The 18313-nt window shown below is 41.3% G+C and overlaps 1 protein-coding gene across 1 annotated transcript in view; it reads left to right on the forward strand.

The window, feature by feature from the left end:
- LOC115170640 (phospholipid-transporting ATPase IA-like) overlaps positions 1–18313 on the forward strand; it is a 176499-nt gene that overhangs the window by 90881 nt on the left and 67305 nt on the right. Inside the window, exon 17 of the mRNA XM_029726889.1 lies at positions 10084–10194. Within this exon, the coding sequence (XP_029582749.1) occupies positions 10084–10194 (111 nt within the window). The remainder of the gene's footprint in view (positions 1–10083; positions 10195–18313) is intronic.

The raw sequence follows: 18313 nt of genomic DNA on the forward strand, positions 1-18313 counted from the left end.
TATAATTAAAGGGTTGTCTGTGATGGTTTTTATAGATTTCCTGTTCCATTTCTAAATAAATTCTTCCCCAAGTGTCCTCATCTACCTCAAACTTTTCAATGTTCAAACATGAGGGAGAAGGACCATTGTCAAACCTCTGAGCCAGAAATCTAGACTGCGCAGCCCAGTAGTACATTCTGAAACCCCGGGAGGTTTAAGCCCCCTTGACCGTAATCAAGAGTCAAGTCCATCCATTTACACAGGTCACCCTCCACCTTTTGCAACAAGCTGGCCAGATTGAATTTATAGTGGTTGTTCAGGTTACCATCCAGCATTATGCCCAAATATATGAAGCCCATAGGCGCCCATCTAAAAGGAAACCTATGCTTGATGGTATGATGGTCAAAGACAGATAACGGTAAGATTTTGCTTTTATCAAAATTGACCTTATATTCAGAGAAAGAACTATAATTCTGTAATAGGTTCTGTAAGTGAGAGAGGGAATGTTCTGGGTTCTTTAGAAATAAGATAAGGTCTTCTGCAAAAAGTGATAACTTATGGGTATGGGGGCCCTCAAAGCCATGTATGTCAGGGCACGTTCTAATGGCCTCAGCCAACGGTTTGATGGCGAAGGCGAAGAGGTGGGGGCTAATTGGGCAACCTTGTCTGTTCCCCATATAGACAGAGAAAGAGGATGAAGTAATCCCATTGGTAGCAATCCTAGCTTTAGGAGATTTGTAGAGTGATTTTATCAAATTTACAAACATGGTGCCTAAACCAAACTTTTCCAAGACGCGAAAGAGATATGGCCGTTCAACCCAATCAAAGGCCTTTTTGGCATCGAGGGAGACTGCGACACTAGGTTATTTGTTTTTGTTAGCAAGGTGAATTATATCAAAGAACCTTCTGAGATTATTGGTGTACAATCTATTAATTATGAAGCCAGTCTGATCTGGGTTGACCAACAGGGGAAGACATAACTCCAGTCTCTTAGATAGCATCTTGGTGACCAGTTTACAATCTGTGTTAAGGAGAGAGATTGGTCTTTAGGAGGCGCACTTTAGCAGGTTTTTCCCTTTCTTGTGAATTACTGTAATCACCGCTTGAGACAAAGACTCTGGAAAGCAGTTGTCCTCCCCGGCTTTTTTAAGTATCTCCATAAGTTAGGGTACCAACAGCTCCTTAAATTCTTTATAGAAATCTGGAGGGAAGCCATCCTTCCCAGGAGATTTATTAGAATGTAAGGATTTAACGGCCTCCAACAATTCAGGGACTGAGAACTGTTCCCTCAGGCGTTCTCTGTCTTCCTCTGACAGGCATGGGAGGTAGAGAGGAGAGAAAAGAGTCGATCTCTGATAGATCATCGCTTGATTGGGAAGTGTAGAGGTCTTCGTAATATTTCTTAAAAGTATCATTAATTTCAGTGGAGTTGGAAGATATCTCATTAGTAAGAGTTTCTATAGGATTAATTGTCCTCTTACTTTCCTCTGCTTTCAGTTGCCATGCCAATACTTGCTTTCTGTGTGCTTTCTCTCCAAGCTCGTAGTAATGCCGTTTTGATTTAGTGATGGCCCTCTCAGCTTGGTATGTGTTCAGAGTATTATATTTCTGTTTTTTATTTACCATAAGCCTGTATAGGTCTTTAGTCAGGCCTCTTTGGTAGGTTTTCTCTAGCTAAGAGATTTCAGATTCAAGGACATTCAGTTCAGCACTGTGTTTTCTCTTCAACCCTTTAGTATAGGAAATTATCTGTCCCCTCAGATAGGCTTTCAATGCGTCCCAAAGAATGAAACTGTCAGGAGCGGAGGGTTTGTTTGTCAAAGTAAAAATATTGATCTGCTCTTTGATGAATGCTCAAAATTCAGGTTGCTTCAGGAGTGTAATATTTAGTCTCCGTCTATATGCTCCATTTACCTTGGTAGAAATGGAGATTGATAATATCAGAGGGGAATGGTCACATTAGTAATCTGGGGAGATAATCGGTATCTAACACTCTATGAAACAGTTGAGTCGATAGTAAAAAGTTATCTATGCGTGTGTGTGTTGTGTGGGTGTGAATAAAAATAGTAGTTCCTATCCTGTGGGTGCATCTGTCTCCAGATGTCTAGTAAATTGAGATCCTTCATGAAAGACATGGTTGAGCTTGGCGACTTTGGTAAGAAGAGAGGGTTTATCAAAGGACCTATCAAGAACTGTATCTAAACAAACATTTTAATCTCCTCCAGCCAGTAGCCATCCTGGTGGTGCTTGAGCAACCTGAAGGAAGACATTCTGAATAAACATATGGTCATCGAAGTTGGGAGCATAAATATTCAACAGGGTCCAAGACTCCGAAAGCATATGCCCCTGCACCAAAACAAACTTGCCTAAGGTATCAAAGATGGTATTGTTGACACAGAATGGGATGTGTCTACTGATCAAAATTGCAGTGCCTCTTGCTTTGGAGTTAAAAGAGGACGCAAAAACGTGTCCTACCCATTCCCTCTTTACTTTCTGGTGTTCACTGGCTGTAAGATGTTTCTTGTAAAAACACAATGTCAGCCTTTAATTTCGAAAGGTATGTATAGACTTTTCCTCTTAATCGGGCTGTTAAGACCCGTAGTGGATTAAGCATAGGTTGGGTTTCAAATATATAACCGAATGGTACTCCCTCATATGTAAATAATAAGGTAATATTTCAACTTTAGTTTAACACTGAAGTGACCTATGTGTCTCTTTAGGAAGGAAACAACAATAAACATAGAAAAAATAAACAGAAACCCCACCCACACTGATTGTCGGACTAAAACCACAATCCCAACAATCAAACATGAAAACACTTGTAGAGATACATTGTTGCTCGCTTTCCATCTTGCTCTTACTAGCTAAACCTTGGCATAAACTAAAACCTATGAGATCTCTATGTTGAAAACAAATGTTGTGAATAGACATTTATGGCTGAATATTTACTGTCCACAATAAGGGCTGCTTGAGTGTCTTTTCAGGAGAGGAGAAACATAAATGGTGGGAAAAGCAGTGGGCCTAAGCATACTAATTTGCTTCGCGCAGTGGATATTGACATAACCAAGATATATTCTCCTGTAAATGTAATAGAAACCACGGGAAAAAAACTGTTAGTTGAAAATGTCCAAATCAGCTGTAACGACCGGATAGCAGGGTAAACGGATCCAAAAGACAAGAATTCATCAGCAGTTCAGTCCCAGGACAGCACAAATTAGAAGAAAAAAACCCCAATAAACTGCGTCTTATCCCACGGAAAGACCATCGTGAATCAAATGCGGTTCAGTTCTTTGAGAAAAGTGAACACTTCTCCCGGTGTGTCAAAGCGATGGCTTCGGCCATTGTACTGAACTTTCATCCACGCAGGGTGAATGAGGTAGCCAGTGATGTTCTTCTCCTTCAGTGCTTTGGCGGCTGGTCTGAACTGCTTGCGACATCTGGCGAGATCCGCGCTCATATCCTGGAAAAGGCTGACCCTCTTGCCTTCGATGGCGATGTCCCCTTTGGCTCTTGCGAGTCGCAGTATCTTCTCCCTGTCCTGGAAACGGAGAAACCTGATCAGGATGGCCCATGGGGGCTCATCTTGCCGGGGTTTCGTTGCTGGTTCTTTATCTGGTCTACCTTGTTTTTGAGATAAGCATTGTCCTTCTGCAGCTGTATCAGAACCTGGTCATCTTTAACTGTGCTAATGCGCAACTCAGCCTCAGTCGTTCTCAAAAGGAGATAATTCAGGGAAGATTTCAGGTCATCAATGGAAGAATGGAGTTCAGTTGATTTCTTGTCAATTTTCAGAGAAAGACCTTTGTTACCATCTTGAATTTCCCGGAGGAGAGTAGCAAGCATGTCGGCAGGCTCGGAAGAGGCTAATGAGAGCAACAGTCTGGAACTGTCATCTGAGTTATGAGGGCTAATGCTAATCTTGCCAGCTGTGGCGTTATCACTATCTTGGGAATCAACAAAGTTTTGGTCATCCTTCTTGCCTCTCGGCCGGAAGTGCATGGCTCTTTGGGAAGGTAAGTACTTGACAGTTTAACAGCCGATGTTAGAATATTGTTTCAACGTAATAATAGGATAACTTTGAGGAGCTCGGTTTGTCAACGTCTGCTCAGCTCCACGGCATCACGTGCTCTCCACAAATTAACTTTTAATAAGGCACACCTGTTAATTGAAATGCATTCCAAGTGACTACCTCAATAAACTGGTTGAGATAATGCCAAGAGTGTGCAAAGCTGTCATTAAGGCAAAGGGTGGCTATTTTAAGAATCTCAAATATAAAATATATTTTGATTTGTTTAACAATTTTTGTTACTACATGATTCCATATGTGTTATTTCATAGTTTTGATGTCTTCAGTATTATTCTACAATGTAGAAAATAGCACAAATAAAGAAAAACCCTTGAATGAGTAGGTGTTTTTCACCTTTTCACCTGTAATGTAGGTAAGGAATTTGGAAGGAGTGTTAGGGTTAGAGCCAGTAGATTAGACAGGTCATCTTTGCTTACACAAGTGAGCAGCAGCAGGACAGGCATCTGTTGACACCTTATTCTATAGCCACAGTTAGGAAATTATAAAGAAACCAATTTTGAAAATGTAAACTCATTATTCTATCTCAGTAACCAGTATCTCTGAAATTCAGAGATAACAAAAGCGACAGGGCTTCTATATCATGGATACATTTGGTTTTTCTTCTGTCTCCATTATTTCATGGTATATACTGTCAATGCCTCACTGTACTTTGTTCATATAGCCAAGGGCTCTGTGAGCAAGGCAAGCCAATAGTTAATTAAAGCACAGTACAGTCTCTAAGCCGTAGCATTGGATTACTCTGAGAGCGACTCTGTCTTATCTTAAGTGCCCCCACTATCTACATGACATTCAGAATGACGAAAGCAGACGGCTTCATAGAATCGGTTTAGGTTGAATCCCAGCAATGTATTGAGTTACCTTCCATGCCTCATTGGTGTGTAACAATTTGTTATGTGATAAAATCAATCTTCACAATTGCATTTTTTCCTTTAATTGTACTGTATAGGCTACAGCCCTGTCCAGACTCACTCCAGATAATGTATTTTATTGACTGTAGCATCATAGCTGTATTAGCAATTTATGTTATTCTTCAATAACACAAACTCCAAAGCAAATCAGGGGGAGAAAAATAGGTTTATTCAGAGAGGACAAATCAAGATGTTGGGAGTCAGATGTTCAGTCTCCCTGTCCTCAGCTTTTACCCCAGAACAAGCGACAGGATGCCACTTATAAGCCCAGATGTTGACCTGAAACACAACTCCTATTTACAATTCACTATTGACCATTAGTACTATATTTAGTGTAGTACTCTCGTCCTTTCATCCTCTCAAACTCTCAAACTCTGCATTGCGTATTTATCTTAAAAGTATTCTTACATTGCCCCCTAGACCATTTTAAAAATAAATATAGTTCAAATGTATTTTTAGAAAACAATAGAAAACATGAAAAAATTGACAGAATAATAAACATTAGTAGTCAGCATAAAATTGTTCACATTAAACACCTTGCGTTTCTATAAAACACAAAGGGCATATTCTACCTGCAGTTGCAATAAGAAATAGATTTCTCACAAAGTTATAGAAAAGAGGTATTAACAAGTGTGATACCACATCTGAGAGAGCATGGTTCATTACAGCACCGAGGACAGTTACCACGGGCACATTGACCACAATCATGAGGCTTGGTGTGATGATGAAGACCTTTATGATCCCCACCACATTCTGGTGGGACACCACTGACACCCATCTCCACAAAGACGCGGTTGATGAATCTCATGATATCCCCTATCACGTAACCGTCAGATTTTAGCACACAAACGTCGGGCAATAACACACTTGATAACCTGGATGAGGATAAGAAAAATAACCACAACTCCCGCTATTGGAAGTATCATGCCTACCAAAAAACCTCCCCATGTACCGAATGTTGAATACAACCACACGACTAAGCCTAAATCATCTGGATTGTAATCATGATATTTAGTGCCCTAAGTCCTGATCTTTTAGATTAGGTCAGTTATTTCCTCAGAATTATCAGGAATATAAGTACAGCATTCAGCACCAATAACAGGACATGTAACCCTTGTGCGGACAGAAGATAATCAAGGGCCAAACAATTTTGCATCACCACAGTTCAAATGGCAACCATCTCAGTTGTAATTAACTCAAAACTCTCAACTGTACTATTAACTATGACTTCCAAAGAGTTAGCCATATTAATAACTTCCCGTGATATTTTAGAAATACCGTAAGAGGAAAACACAATTGCAAAGAATCTCTCCATTTCTGTAATCACATGTTTATGACGGTGTGAAAAAAGGAGAATTCACAGAATGTCTTACATGGGGTACGACGTATCCCAAATAACACAACCCTTGCCACAACTTTGGTAACCAGGAATAGGCATAGGATCCACAGATAAATTAGGTCCCATTAGGAGCTATCAAACCATTATTGATGATATTACCGAAGGTATTGGCATAAAATGTAGTCAGTGCCATTACCGAGAGTCAATTCAACAGACATTAGATATTCCTCAACCTTAGTACCGTCACAGGCAGATAGGTAGATCTGTTGTCTGATCACACTTACTCTGTCTTACTATGACAAACGCGTCCTGGTGCAGTTGAGACAAATTCCCGAAAGAGTGACCTATTAAAACATAACCACCCAACAAGGGCTTGTGTAACAACTAGGTAAGGTGGTCGCTGATTAGTGTTATTGGTAATCTCAAGTGAAGTAAGGTACTGCAGAACTAGGTGCTCTCGCATGTTGATACTCAACATTCTCACCCAAATTAGTACAAATAATCGCCTTATACCAATTACCATCTCTCCATATACCCAACATTTCACTCTGTTAAAAGGTTAAAAGGAATAACCCTTAATGGAATAACTGCCCGTGATGTGAATCGTGCATATGTACAAACCCAACAACTACTTTGATTGACTACTGTGACATAGTATCGAGAAAGAGCTAGAAATGTATTGACACCCAAGTGTCCCTCATCCTGCTGATGCATCTCTGTGTTAGAAGTGGAAACACCACCCACATCCTGTATTAGGAGGAAACTCACAAGGAAAATAATTTAAAAAATCTTTCACTTGTCTGCAAGACAATAATATTCAATTGTCCTATTGTCAAGGTAATCATTCACAAAGTCATTTACACATTACATTTTTACATTTTAGTCATTTAGCAGACGCTCTTATCCAGAGCGACTTACAGTAGTGAATGCATACATTTCATTTCATGCATTTTTTAAAATTATTATTATTATTTTTTTTTTTGTACTGGCCCCCATGGGAATCGAACCCACAACCCTGTCGTTGCACACACCATGCTGGCGTTGCAAACACCATGCTCTACCAACTGAGCCACAGGGAAGGCCAAAATATATATCTATCTCTACATAGCCCCTTTTAAGGACTCAAACCTCTTCTAGAACACATTGTTTCTGTAGGGCCTGGCTACCCATAACTTATGTTCACTCAAAGCTTGTTGAATGCTTACAAGACTTACATTAACCACACGTGTAAAAATTGCTTCTCAATTAGTAATTCACTTCTATACAACAAGAAGGTTTCACAAAAACAGAGGTCTCCAACCTTTCCATAGAGTAAGGACTCCAACGTTTTCATAGAGTAAGAACTCCAAACGTTTAATAGAATAAGGACTAAACTCTGTAATAAAACAAGGGACTTGAACACTTATAAATCACAGATACATATCACTTATTGTATACACTATGTTAACCTGATTTGGTTCTTTTAAAATGATATTGGTCTAGACTCACCCAGCATTTCTGCCATCAATCAGGAGATTAAGAGTTGACTCCCCAAAGTGGGTTGCGCACAGCCTTCTCTCTTTCTCTGGATCAACACACAGTTGATAAGTTCTTCTTGTTGTTGTTGTTCAGACCAATTCATCCGGAACACAGCACCAAGTGTTAGCATTTTGTTATTCTTCAATAACACAAACTCCAAAGCAAATCAGGGGGAGAAAATGTTTATTCAGAGCGGACAAATCAAGATGTTATGCTGGGAGTCAGATGTTCAGTCCCCCCCCTGTCCTCAGCTTTTCCCCCAGAACAAAGGACAGGATGCCACTTATAACCCCCCTGCCCTAGCCTGGGGTTGACCAATTAGAAGTATTTGCAGTACAACTTGGCCAATGGCCAAATAACAAGTGTCCACTCCAGACTCATTGTACAGACCAATGAAAATGTAGCCCATGTAGCTCTGAGTTCAGGAGGGACATTCCACAGATTCTAACAGATGTTGAACTGAAACCCAACTCTTATTTACAATTCACCATTGACCATTAGTACTATATTTAGTGTAGTACTCTCATCCTCTCAAACTCTGCGTTGTGTATTTATCTTCAAAATATTCTTACTGCTGGATTGCAAGACAATTCAGCATTACACTACCTGAAAACGATATACAATATTATTGTCCATTTCCTTGGAAATCAATTTTCTCAGGTCAGCAATAAATTATAGTGCTATGTGATTGAGCTCTACATACAGCACAGTGAAACTGTTTTGAGATCAGTTGAATGAAGTCTGAGGAAAGGTTCAGGGCCCAGGCGCCTCTGCTGTCCATCCGTCATCAGCTCACTGCTATGGGAATACAGCCGTTTTAGCCCAGAATTCCCTCAAACATTTTCATTTACTAAATAATACCGGCTCCTCCCTGCTGTTTCTCTGAAATATGACTTGGCCCTTCAAATAATCACAATTCTACATTGGCGTTTGACTTCATAAAGGCCTATACATTACATAGATGTAAATTACTTAGAAGTTACATAGAACTCAATAGAGGTCCTTTTGTCGCCATACTGGAAAACGGGATGAGATATCATTGTTTGTAAATGCTAAGCTTTTTAGTAATCAAGACTAAACAGTTGCCCAAGAGGAACCTGCTCAATCTAATCAACGTTATCAGCAAGCGATTACATGATTATGACGTCCACGACATGCCCCAAATAGTAGGATTATCAAATAATCACATTTTATTGGTCACATACACGGGTTTAGCAAATGTTATTGCGGGTGTAGCGAAATGCTTGTGTTTCTAGCTCCGACAGTAATATCTAACAATTAAGAATATATAAATATATGGGCGAGCAATATCAGAGCGATATAGACTAAGATACATTAGAATAGTATAGAATACAGTATGTACATATGAGATGAATATTGCAAGATATGTAAACCTTATTAAAGCGGCCAGTGATTTCATGTCTATGTATATAGGCAGCAGCCTCGAACGTGTTAGCGATGGCTATTTAACAGTCTGATGGACTTGAGATAGATGCTGTTTTTCAGTCTCTCGGCCCCAGCTTTGATGCACCTGTACTGACCTCGCCTTCTGGATGATAGTGGGGTGGCAGTGGCTCGGGTGGTTGCTATCCTTGATTATATTTTTGGCCTTCCTGGGACATCGGGTGCTGTAGGTGTCCTGGAGGGCAGGTAGTTTGCCACCCTCTGGAGAGCCCTGCGGTTGCGGGCTGTGCAGATGCCGTACCAGGCGGTGATACAGCCCGACAGGATATTCTCTATTGTGCATCTGTAAAGGTTTGTGAGGGTTTTAGGGGCCAAGCTAAATTTCTTCAGCCTCCCGAGATTGAACAGGCACTGTTGCGCCTTCTTCACTACACTGTCTGTGTGAGTGGACCATTTCAGTTTGTCAGTGATTTGTACGCCGAGGAAACCCATTAAAGTATTATGTCGAGCCCTGGGAGAGCATAGCCCCTCTCTGGCTCTCCCCTTTTTAACAACTTAAGGCAAAACTAACTCCTAATCAAACTATGACAAAAAATGCCTGGAATTTGTCTGTGAAGACCTTGCTCGCGACTGCCCTCTGGCCCTTCAGTTTCCTGCTGTCAAACGACGATAAGATTGTTTCTTTATTTAATCCAAGACTTTCTCTCAAAATCAATTTTTCCTTCGAGGGATAGCCCTGGTCCTGGGTTGCCCAAGAACACTCTGTGTACAGACTTTATAATGCCTGTGTTACAACTTTTGGGTTATTCATTTATCTTGGCCTTTCTCCTCCCTTCCCTCCCACGCAGTTCAAATACTTGAAGAATCTATTGCTGGTCCACGGTGCCTGGAATTACAACCGCGTCGCCAAGTGTATCCTGTACTGCTTCTACAAGAACATTGTCCTGTACATCATCGAGGTAAGTCATGCAGCCCTCGACACCAACAACCTTCGATGTCTCCCGTAGGGTTCCCATGGCAGTGGTAAGGCAGTAAACTCGATAGGCATAGAAAACGTAGATTTTCCACATGACATTACCAAGTTGACGTGAAGGGAATATTTTAAAATGTTTTTATGACTAAGGCATATGCCCTATACCCTAGTTTGCCAATTTGTCCAAGTCTATATACAGATATATAAAACATGATATGATATAAAACAGAATCCATGTATATTCAGCTTTACTGGAAGCCAGTTTTTAGAAAACTGTAGTATAGATGGTAGGAATTCTGCTCCATTCAATGTATAGCTTCTTGGCCTCCGTGGCCAGTGATGGCATTTAACAGAAGCCAGGTCTTGTGCTAATAGCAGCATCAGAGCTAAGACCAAGAGTGACCTGACAAGTTTTCAAGATGTATAACTTTCAAAATAAAGGAATACAGCCAGTTTGCAAAATGCATCATACCAGCTGTATTTTGAAAGGAATATATCTTAACTTGATTGCTGACATGCAAAACATTTTGGGACTATATCAACAATGGACTAATGAAACAAATACCAAAAGATAGTTTTTGGGTGGAATTTTCCTTTAAGGCCTCTTGGATCATCCCAATTTTCATCATCCAATACTTTTTTCAACAACAGTTTTTCAACAACAGTTACCCCCCCTCTCTTCTGACTGACATTCCTTTGGCTGTAAACGTCTGTCCTCAGGGGCCAGTGATACAGACACTGTGAATTAGTTGCTCCCCTCACCCCCTTGAGTGAGTCATCGCTGTGTGCTCCTGGGCACACTGGAGGATTGGACAAGGGGCTTCTGGGCCCAACTATTCAAGATCAGTGAAGATCATCCTGATGTCATGAGAATGTCACCACCACCACTGACTAAATGCTCCTGGCGCATTACAGAGACCGAAGGGTTGCACGCTGTAAGCGACACAACCCGTACAGGAAATCTGAGCCCTTAAAGATTACATTTTTTCCCCCACTCTTTTTCTGAGACACTTCACCTGTGAACTCCTTTTTCATCCTCGTTTTGGTTTATGTGCTGCAGGAAATCTTGGCGTAACCTCAAGGATTACTGTGTATGTCTGTGCGTAACCTCAAGGCCTCTATGTATGTCTGTGTCTATCTACACTCTTAGAAAAAAAAGGTTCTATCTATACTGAACAAAAATATAAACGCAACATGTAAAGTGTAGGTCCAATTTTTCATGAGCTGAATTAAAAGATCACAGAAATGTTCCATATGCACAAAAAACATATTTCTCTCAAATTGTGTGCATTATCCTTTGCCAAGATAATCCTTTCACCTGACAGGTGTGACATATCAAGAAGCTGATGAAACAGCATGATCATTACACGGGTGCACATTGTTCTGGGGACAATAAAAGGCCACTCTAAAATGTGCAGTTTAATAACACAACACAATGCCACAGATGTCTCAAGATTTGAGGGAACGTGCAATTGGCATTCTGACTGCAGGAATGTCCACCTGAGCTGTTGACAGATAATGTAATCTTAATTTCTCCACCATAAACCACCTCCAACGTCATTTTAGAGAATTTGGCTGTACATCCTAATGGCCTAACAACCACAGACCACGTGTAACCACGCCAGCCCAGGACCTCCACATCCGGCTTCTTCACCTGCAGGAGAAATCTATAGATTAGGGTCTAAGAATTCTTAGAGTAGGTCCCAATTTATTTATTTCAATTGACTGATTTCCTTCTATGAACTGTAACTGAGTAAAATCTTTGAAATTGTTGCATGAATAAATTAATGAATGAATGAAATTGTATTTTTGCGTCAAATCTCCAATTGGCAACCCATCCCTTATGGGATTCTTTGACACTTAAACAAATATTACAGTAATTCACTATGGTAATTAAATGATCACCCTTCTTCTGGTGTTCTTTGCATTGAGCATCGCATAAAGAGTGAAAAAAAATCAATACAAATCTAAAAAATCTATACATAATAATAGTAAATAAGGTTGTCCAAACAATAATTACTTCCCTAGAGCAGTAAAATAACATACATACATACATACATACATACATACATACATACATACATACATACATACATACATACATACATACATACATACATACATACATACATACATGCATGCATGCATGCATGCATGCATGCATACATACATACATACATACAACATACATACATACATACATACATACATACATACATACATACATACATACATACATACATACATACACTACCGTTCAAAAGTTTGAGGTCAATTAGAAATGTCCTTGTTTTTGAAAGAGAAGCAATTTTTTTGTCCATTTAAAATAACCTCAACTTCATCAGAAATACAATGTAGACATTGTTAATGTTGTAAATGACTATTGTAGCTGGAAACGGCAGATGTTGAATGGAATATCTATATAGGCATACAGAGGCCCATTATCAGCAACCATCACTCCTGTGTTCCAATGACACGTTGTGTTAGCTAATCCAAGTTAATCATTTTAAAAGGCTAATTGATCATTAGCAAACCGTTTTGCAATTATGTTAGCACAGCTGACAACTGTTGTTCTGATTAAAGAAGCAATACAACTGGCCTTCTTTAGACTAGTTAAGTATCTAGAGCTTCAGCATTTGTGGCTTCGATTACAAGCTCAAAATGGCCAGAAACAAAGACCTTTCTTCCGAAACGCGTCAGTCTATTCTTGTTCTGAGAAATGAAGGCTATTCCATGCTAGAAATTGCCAAGAAACTGAAGATCTCGTTCAACGCTGTGGCCTACTCCCTTCACAGAACAGCGCAAACTGGCTCCAACCAGAATAGAAAGAGTAGGAGGCCCCGGTGCACAACTGAGCAAGAGGACAAGTACATTAGAGTGTCTACTTTGAGAAACAGATGCCTCACAAGTCCTCAACTGGCAGCATAATTAAATAGTACCCGCAAAACACCAGTCTCAACGTCAACAGTGAAGAGGCGACTGTGATGCTGGCCTTTTGACCCTTTTAATGGTAATAAACTGCCTTTGTTGACACGGCAACAGGCAATCCTTTCATTTTCATAGGGCACCATAGACGCATAGATCATTGTGATTTTAGTGTCTCATTCATCATTTCTCTTTGACTCAGTGCACATGCAAAGTACAGCTTGGATTTCCAACAAACCATTTAGGTTTAAGATAGGGTACCAAATGTAAATGAGAAAACAAAAATGTAATTCAAATTGGGATCAAGGGCCAACAGTGCCGAAAGCAAACGCACTAGAAATGAGACCTTTTAATGTAAACGCTGATCCCTTTCATGTAGTTGTCTTAGCTTTCGCCCTTGGGTAATCTTTTTGCGCCCACTGGGAAACATTGAAATAGTTGGCAAAACTTTTGACATGATTGCAAAAGACCAGAGGTTCTCATTACACACCAGGCCATATGACCCTCTCTCTTTCCTTCATATAATTAAGAATATAATTGACTGGTGGTGGTGGGATACTCTGAGCAAAGCAAGCTCATTACAAAGTTTTCCTTTCTGAATTCTTCTCCCACCTTATTTTGCCTCTCTTTGTGTCCATCCACAAGCCCTCTTTCAAACATTTCAATTCCCTTTTGAAAGGAGGTTGTCTCTCTCAGCATGTACAGTCTACAGTTCTGTCCGCAAGGCGAGTCCCTTCCCAGCACACCTTTTGTTATTCCCTGAAAATCGTGATTCAAGTACATAATAGGGGATTTCTTCACTGTTTTTGCTGCTTTGTAAAGTATCAAACACCCCTGTTTGTAAGGGCTTGACATCCAAGACACTAGCAACCCAGGAGAGAGCTCAAAGCTACATTTGTTTCAGAAATAGGTTTACTTTTGCACACATGTTTTTCCTTCTCCTCTCCCATGCCATGTCCTACCAAAAGAAACAGGGAGAAAAGAAGTAAAGGAATTTTCACCTTTTTCTGAGAACATTGTCTGTTACAGTGTGCATTAGAAACTAAATACCATGACTGGGATACTGTATAGAGGACTGTGCCCTGTAGCCTGGCCTGGCCTGTTCTGGCCTGGCTTGTTTTGTTCTCTCCTCTGTCTAGCATTTGCCTTTGGTTGTTTGAAAGGCATAGAGACGGTGAAAGGGTCTTTCCAAGGTCATTGTAGGGAATGTGAGTGTAGGTGCAGCTCGCACTTCTTTGGTGGTGGAATCAGCAGCTGTGTTATAATTGCTATTTTGCTGGGAGCCTGGATGGATGGAGGTTAATTGAGAGTCAGGAAGTGAGGCTGACACTGAACTGTCTGTTGGAGCAACAGGTTGGGCTGCCATGCAATGCCCCGGTCAGTTTTCTCATGGCCTGTTAGTCTCTCTCTCACTCAGCTAATGATCTGTCTTTTTTTGACAGGGCACTCATTCAGAAGGAACATTCAAACTTCACAGAACTTAACGTTTTCATAACTATGTGAGGGATAGTTGGAGGGAGATCATGATGGTCAGAAAATTGCGGGGGATATGAGGGAGCAGAAGATACTGAAAACAGTTATAGATTACACACAAATGCCAAATGATATTTAACACAGCAGTCATACTTTCTTTCCTTTGCCTATATTCTTGCAATGCTAAACAAACAAAATAAAAACAATTGGACAAAATGGAAGGATTTGCCACATTTAAACCGAGAGACCTTTTCAATGATGTTGCCATAACGACTTAATTCAAATATTTGGTCCAGCTGGGCACGACTTTGCTTGATTGACATATTGTCAAGCGGCCCCGGAGAGGCTGATAGACAAGTGGCATTTATGAGGTTATTACAAGAGGCTCAGAAAGCCTGGAGAACACCTGGAGACCGAGAGAGGAGGGCCTAGTGCTGAGCTGAGCACAACCTGCCGACTGGTGCCACACTGTGAACATAACCACCACTCAGGGCCCCATCCAGTATGGTAACACCCTTCTCTTTCCAGCATATTTACTAGCTCCTCTTTCTTCATCCCTCTCTTTCTCCTTTGCCTACTTTTTTGAAGCAGGATAAGGACATCGTTTGCATTTTTTCAGGAGCAAAGAGGGCTGTTATTTTGTTCAGGACAAATGTCATTCCTTTCTCTCCCTCCTCCACCCCCTTCCTCCCACACAGAGGCCTACGCATCCGTGGGACGGTGTCGCAGAATTTTTTATTCTGCTGATGAATATGCAGTGGGAGCTTCTTTATTGGCGGGTCGCATTCCCTTCTTCCCTCTCCCTCCGTTTCCCCCTGCTCTGTTTTTCAGAATGTGCACTGGGGGAGAGAGGCCAGCCACACCCCTCTGCTGAGTGACACTCAATGAAGAGAGAGGGAAAAAAGACCCTGCCTGGTCCTTCTCCTAATGAGCAAATCAATGCATCTGTCTCTCAAGAGAGTGAGAGAGGGGCGCTAGCGGGACCCGAAGAACCAGGCCAAAACACTCACGCATAAGCCGTTACCGCATGCTCTGAATGGGTTTCTTTTTAAACTTAGCACAACAATATATCAGCCCGGAGGCCCTCATTGAGCCAGCCCTTAATTAATTCAGCACTTTGACCCCAGGCTAGTAGTGTTGTCACGATACCAGAATTTTGACTTCGATACAATACTCGATACCGTCATGATACTTGATACCAAAACGTCACTGAATGGCACTTGATCCATACAGCTAATTCAGCTAACGGTCTGTTCAATCGATGGGCATCTTTTGAGTTCTATATCATTACATTCAATATCATTACACAATTTTTTAGAGACAGCCATGTACGCATTAATTGAATCAATTATACAATCATCCAACCAATTTTACCTTTTTTTATCAATCTAACTACAAAACAACACAATGGTAGTAATTTATTTGAATGGTAAATCTCTGTTGATAAACTGGATAAATCAAGATGTAGCCTAGGTCTATTCACAATACAGGTGAATGCATATTATTTAATAGGAGTGTGAGCATGCATTGAGTAATTTAGCTTGTTTTAGCTGATTTCATGGGGCTACAGATGACAAATAATCCCTTCCTTTTAGGACTCATTTTATTGCCAACTGCTAAGAGAACAGATTATTTTATTGTACTGATTAACAACATTTGCAAAAAGTAATATTTAATTTGATAAAAGTGTGCGCTGTCTGTTTAAGAAACATTTATGAACAGCAGGTGGCCTAGCGCTTAAGAGGGTTGGACCAAAAATCGAAAGGTTGTTGGTTTGAATCCCTGAGATGACTAGGTGAAAAACTGTCGATGTGCCTTTGAGCAATCTAAAATTTGTGAAATAGTTTTTTATTTCACAAAATTAGTGCACTGGCCCTTTGCTAGTCCTGTATTAGCAGACCGATATAGCCATCTGTAGCCCCCTCCCAAACATCTTCCCGTGGCTATGCCTAAAATTGAAGCTGGAAGCTGACGGTATCGTCTTGCATTTCATTAAAGTGTTCAAGCCTGTATGGACATTGTTTTGCGAACAGTAATGAACAGTTTCAAATGATAATTTTTACCCCTTTTTCTCCCTAATTTTGTGATATCCAATTGGGTGTTACAGTCTTGTCCCCTCGCTGCAACTCCCCTACGGATTCGGGAGAGGCAAAGGTCGAGAGCCATGCGTCCTCCGAAACACGACCCTGTCAAGTTGCACTGCTTCTTGACACACTGCTCACTTAACCCGGAAGCCAGCTGCACCAATGTGTTGAAGGAAACACCGTCCAGCTGGCGACCGAGGTCAGCTTGCAGGCGACCGAGGTCAGCTTGCAGGCGACCGAGGTCAGCTTGCAGGCGACCGAGGTCAGCTTGCAGGCGACCGAGGTCAGCTTGCAGGCGACCGAGGTCAGCTTGCAGGCGGCCCGGCCCGCCACAAGAAGTCGCTAGAGCACGATGGGACAAGGAAATCCCTGCCGCCCAAACCCTCCCCTAACCCCGACAACGCTGAGCCAAAATGGCCTTCAAAATGTATTTAGTTGCATTATTAAAGTGTGGTAACTTCTGTGCAGCATGAGTGGGGACTGGGGAGCTAATGGATCCCAGACAGCTTTAGCAATGAATGAGTAAGTGGAGCAGGCTCTTCGCGCTATAAAGGGGCTGCGCTGATAAACAGACTTGATGCTCTCAATCACGTGAGACACATTTTGGCAGAAGTACCGAACATAACAACAATTCTAGTACCAAACTGGGGGGTTTTTGTATCGAAAAATTATAGAAATTTTGGTATACCATGCAACACTACAGGCTAGCCACTCATTACCACGACGTCGGCCACACCACAGGTTTAACCTGCTCCATGTTCTTCAATTGAGGTGATTACCGTGTGTGTCTGAGACTGAGAAAAACCATAGTTGACCAGCAGCGGCATCCCCTTTAAAAAACAACATCACGGTAGAGTGCACCTGATGAAGGGAAGAGCAGGAGCTGGAATGGGTGGGTGGGGTAGTAGGGGGGATGGGGGTGGGGTGTATGGTTTAGGAGAGCGCATACACACACTTGCTTCTCTCTCCTTGCCCAAGGGAATGAGGTGTGCGGGAGGGGTGTGCGGGTAACAGACATTTGTTTTGGGAACATTTTCGTGCATTCGCTCGCACGATTGAATGGGAAGGGCTGGTGGATTGGGAATTGGGCGTGTCCGAACCAAGAATTTGTAGCAATTCAGGCCTTCATAATGCAGTTAAATGAAGCAAGGAAATGTTTGCAGCCTGGCCATGGCACAACACAGCAACCCTGATGTCCCTTCAACAGCCATGGCCGATCCAACAGAGAGGGTCTGTTCAGCGCCACTGTCTGTCCACACAATAATACAGAGACGGCCAGGCTGTTTCACTGTTTCTCGCACGAGCAGAAAATCTCACCCGGAAAATGTCCAGACAATAAGGGCTCTTTTTGCCTGACATATGCTGTTTTTTGGGGGGGGCTTTTATGTATATCTGCAATGGTATTATAAAAAGTCAGGACAGGAATACGTCAGTCTTTAATGCACCACCTGACAAGTTGTTCTTTCTCTCTGTGTTTTCACAGTCTCACACAATCACATTCATACATAAAGCCATAATTTATAGAATAAAATAATAAACAATCTTCAATACAAACACTTTATAATAGTATTGTTTAGACAACAGATCCTGGTATTATGAAAAGTCAGAACAGGAACACATCAG

The sequence above is a fragment of the Salmo trutta genome, chromosome 32 (genome assembly GCF_901001165.1).
Source record: "Salmo trutta chromosome 32, fSalTru1.1, whole genome shotgun sequence".
NCBI classification, from domain to species: domain Eukaryota; kingdom Metazoa; phylum Chordata; class Actinopteri; order Salmoniformes; family Salmonidae; genus Salmo; species Salmo trutta.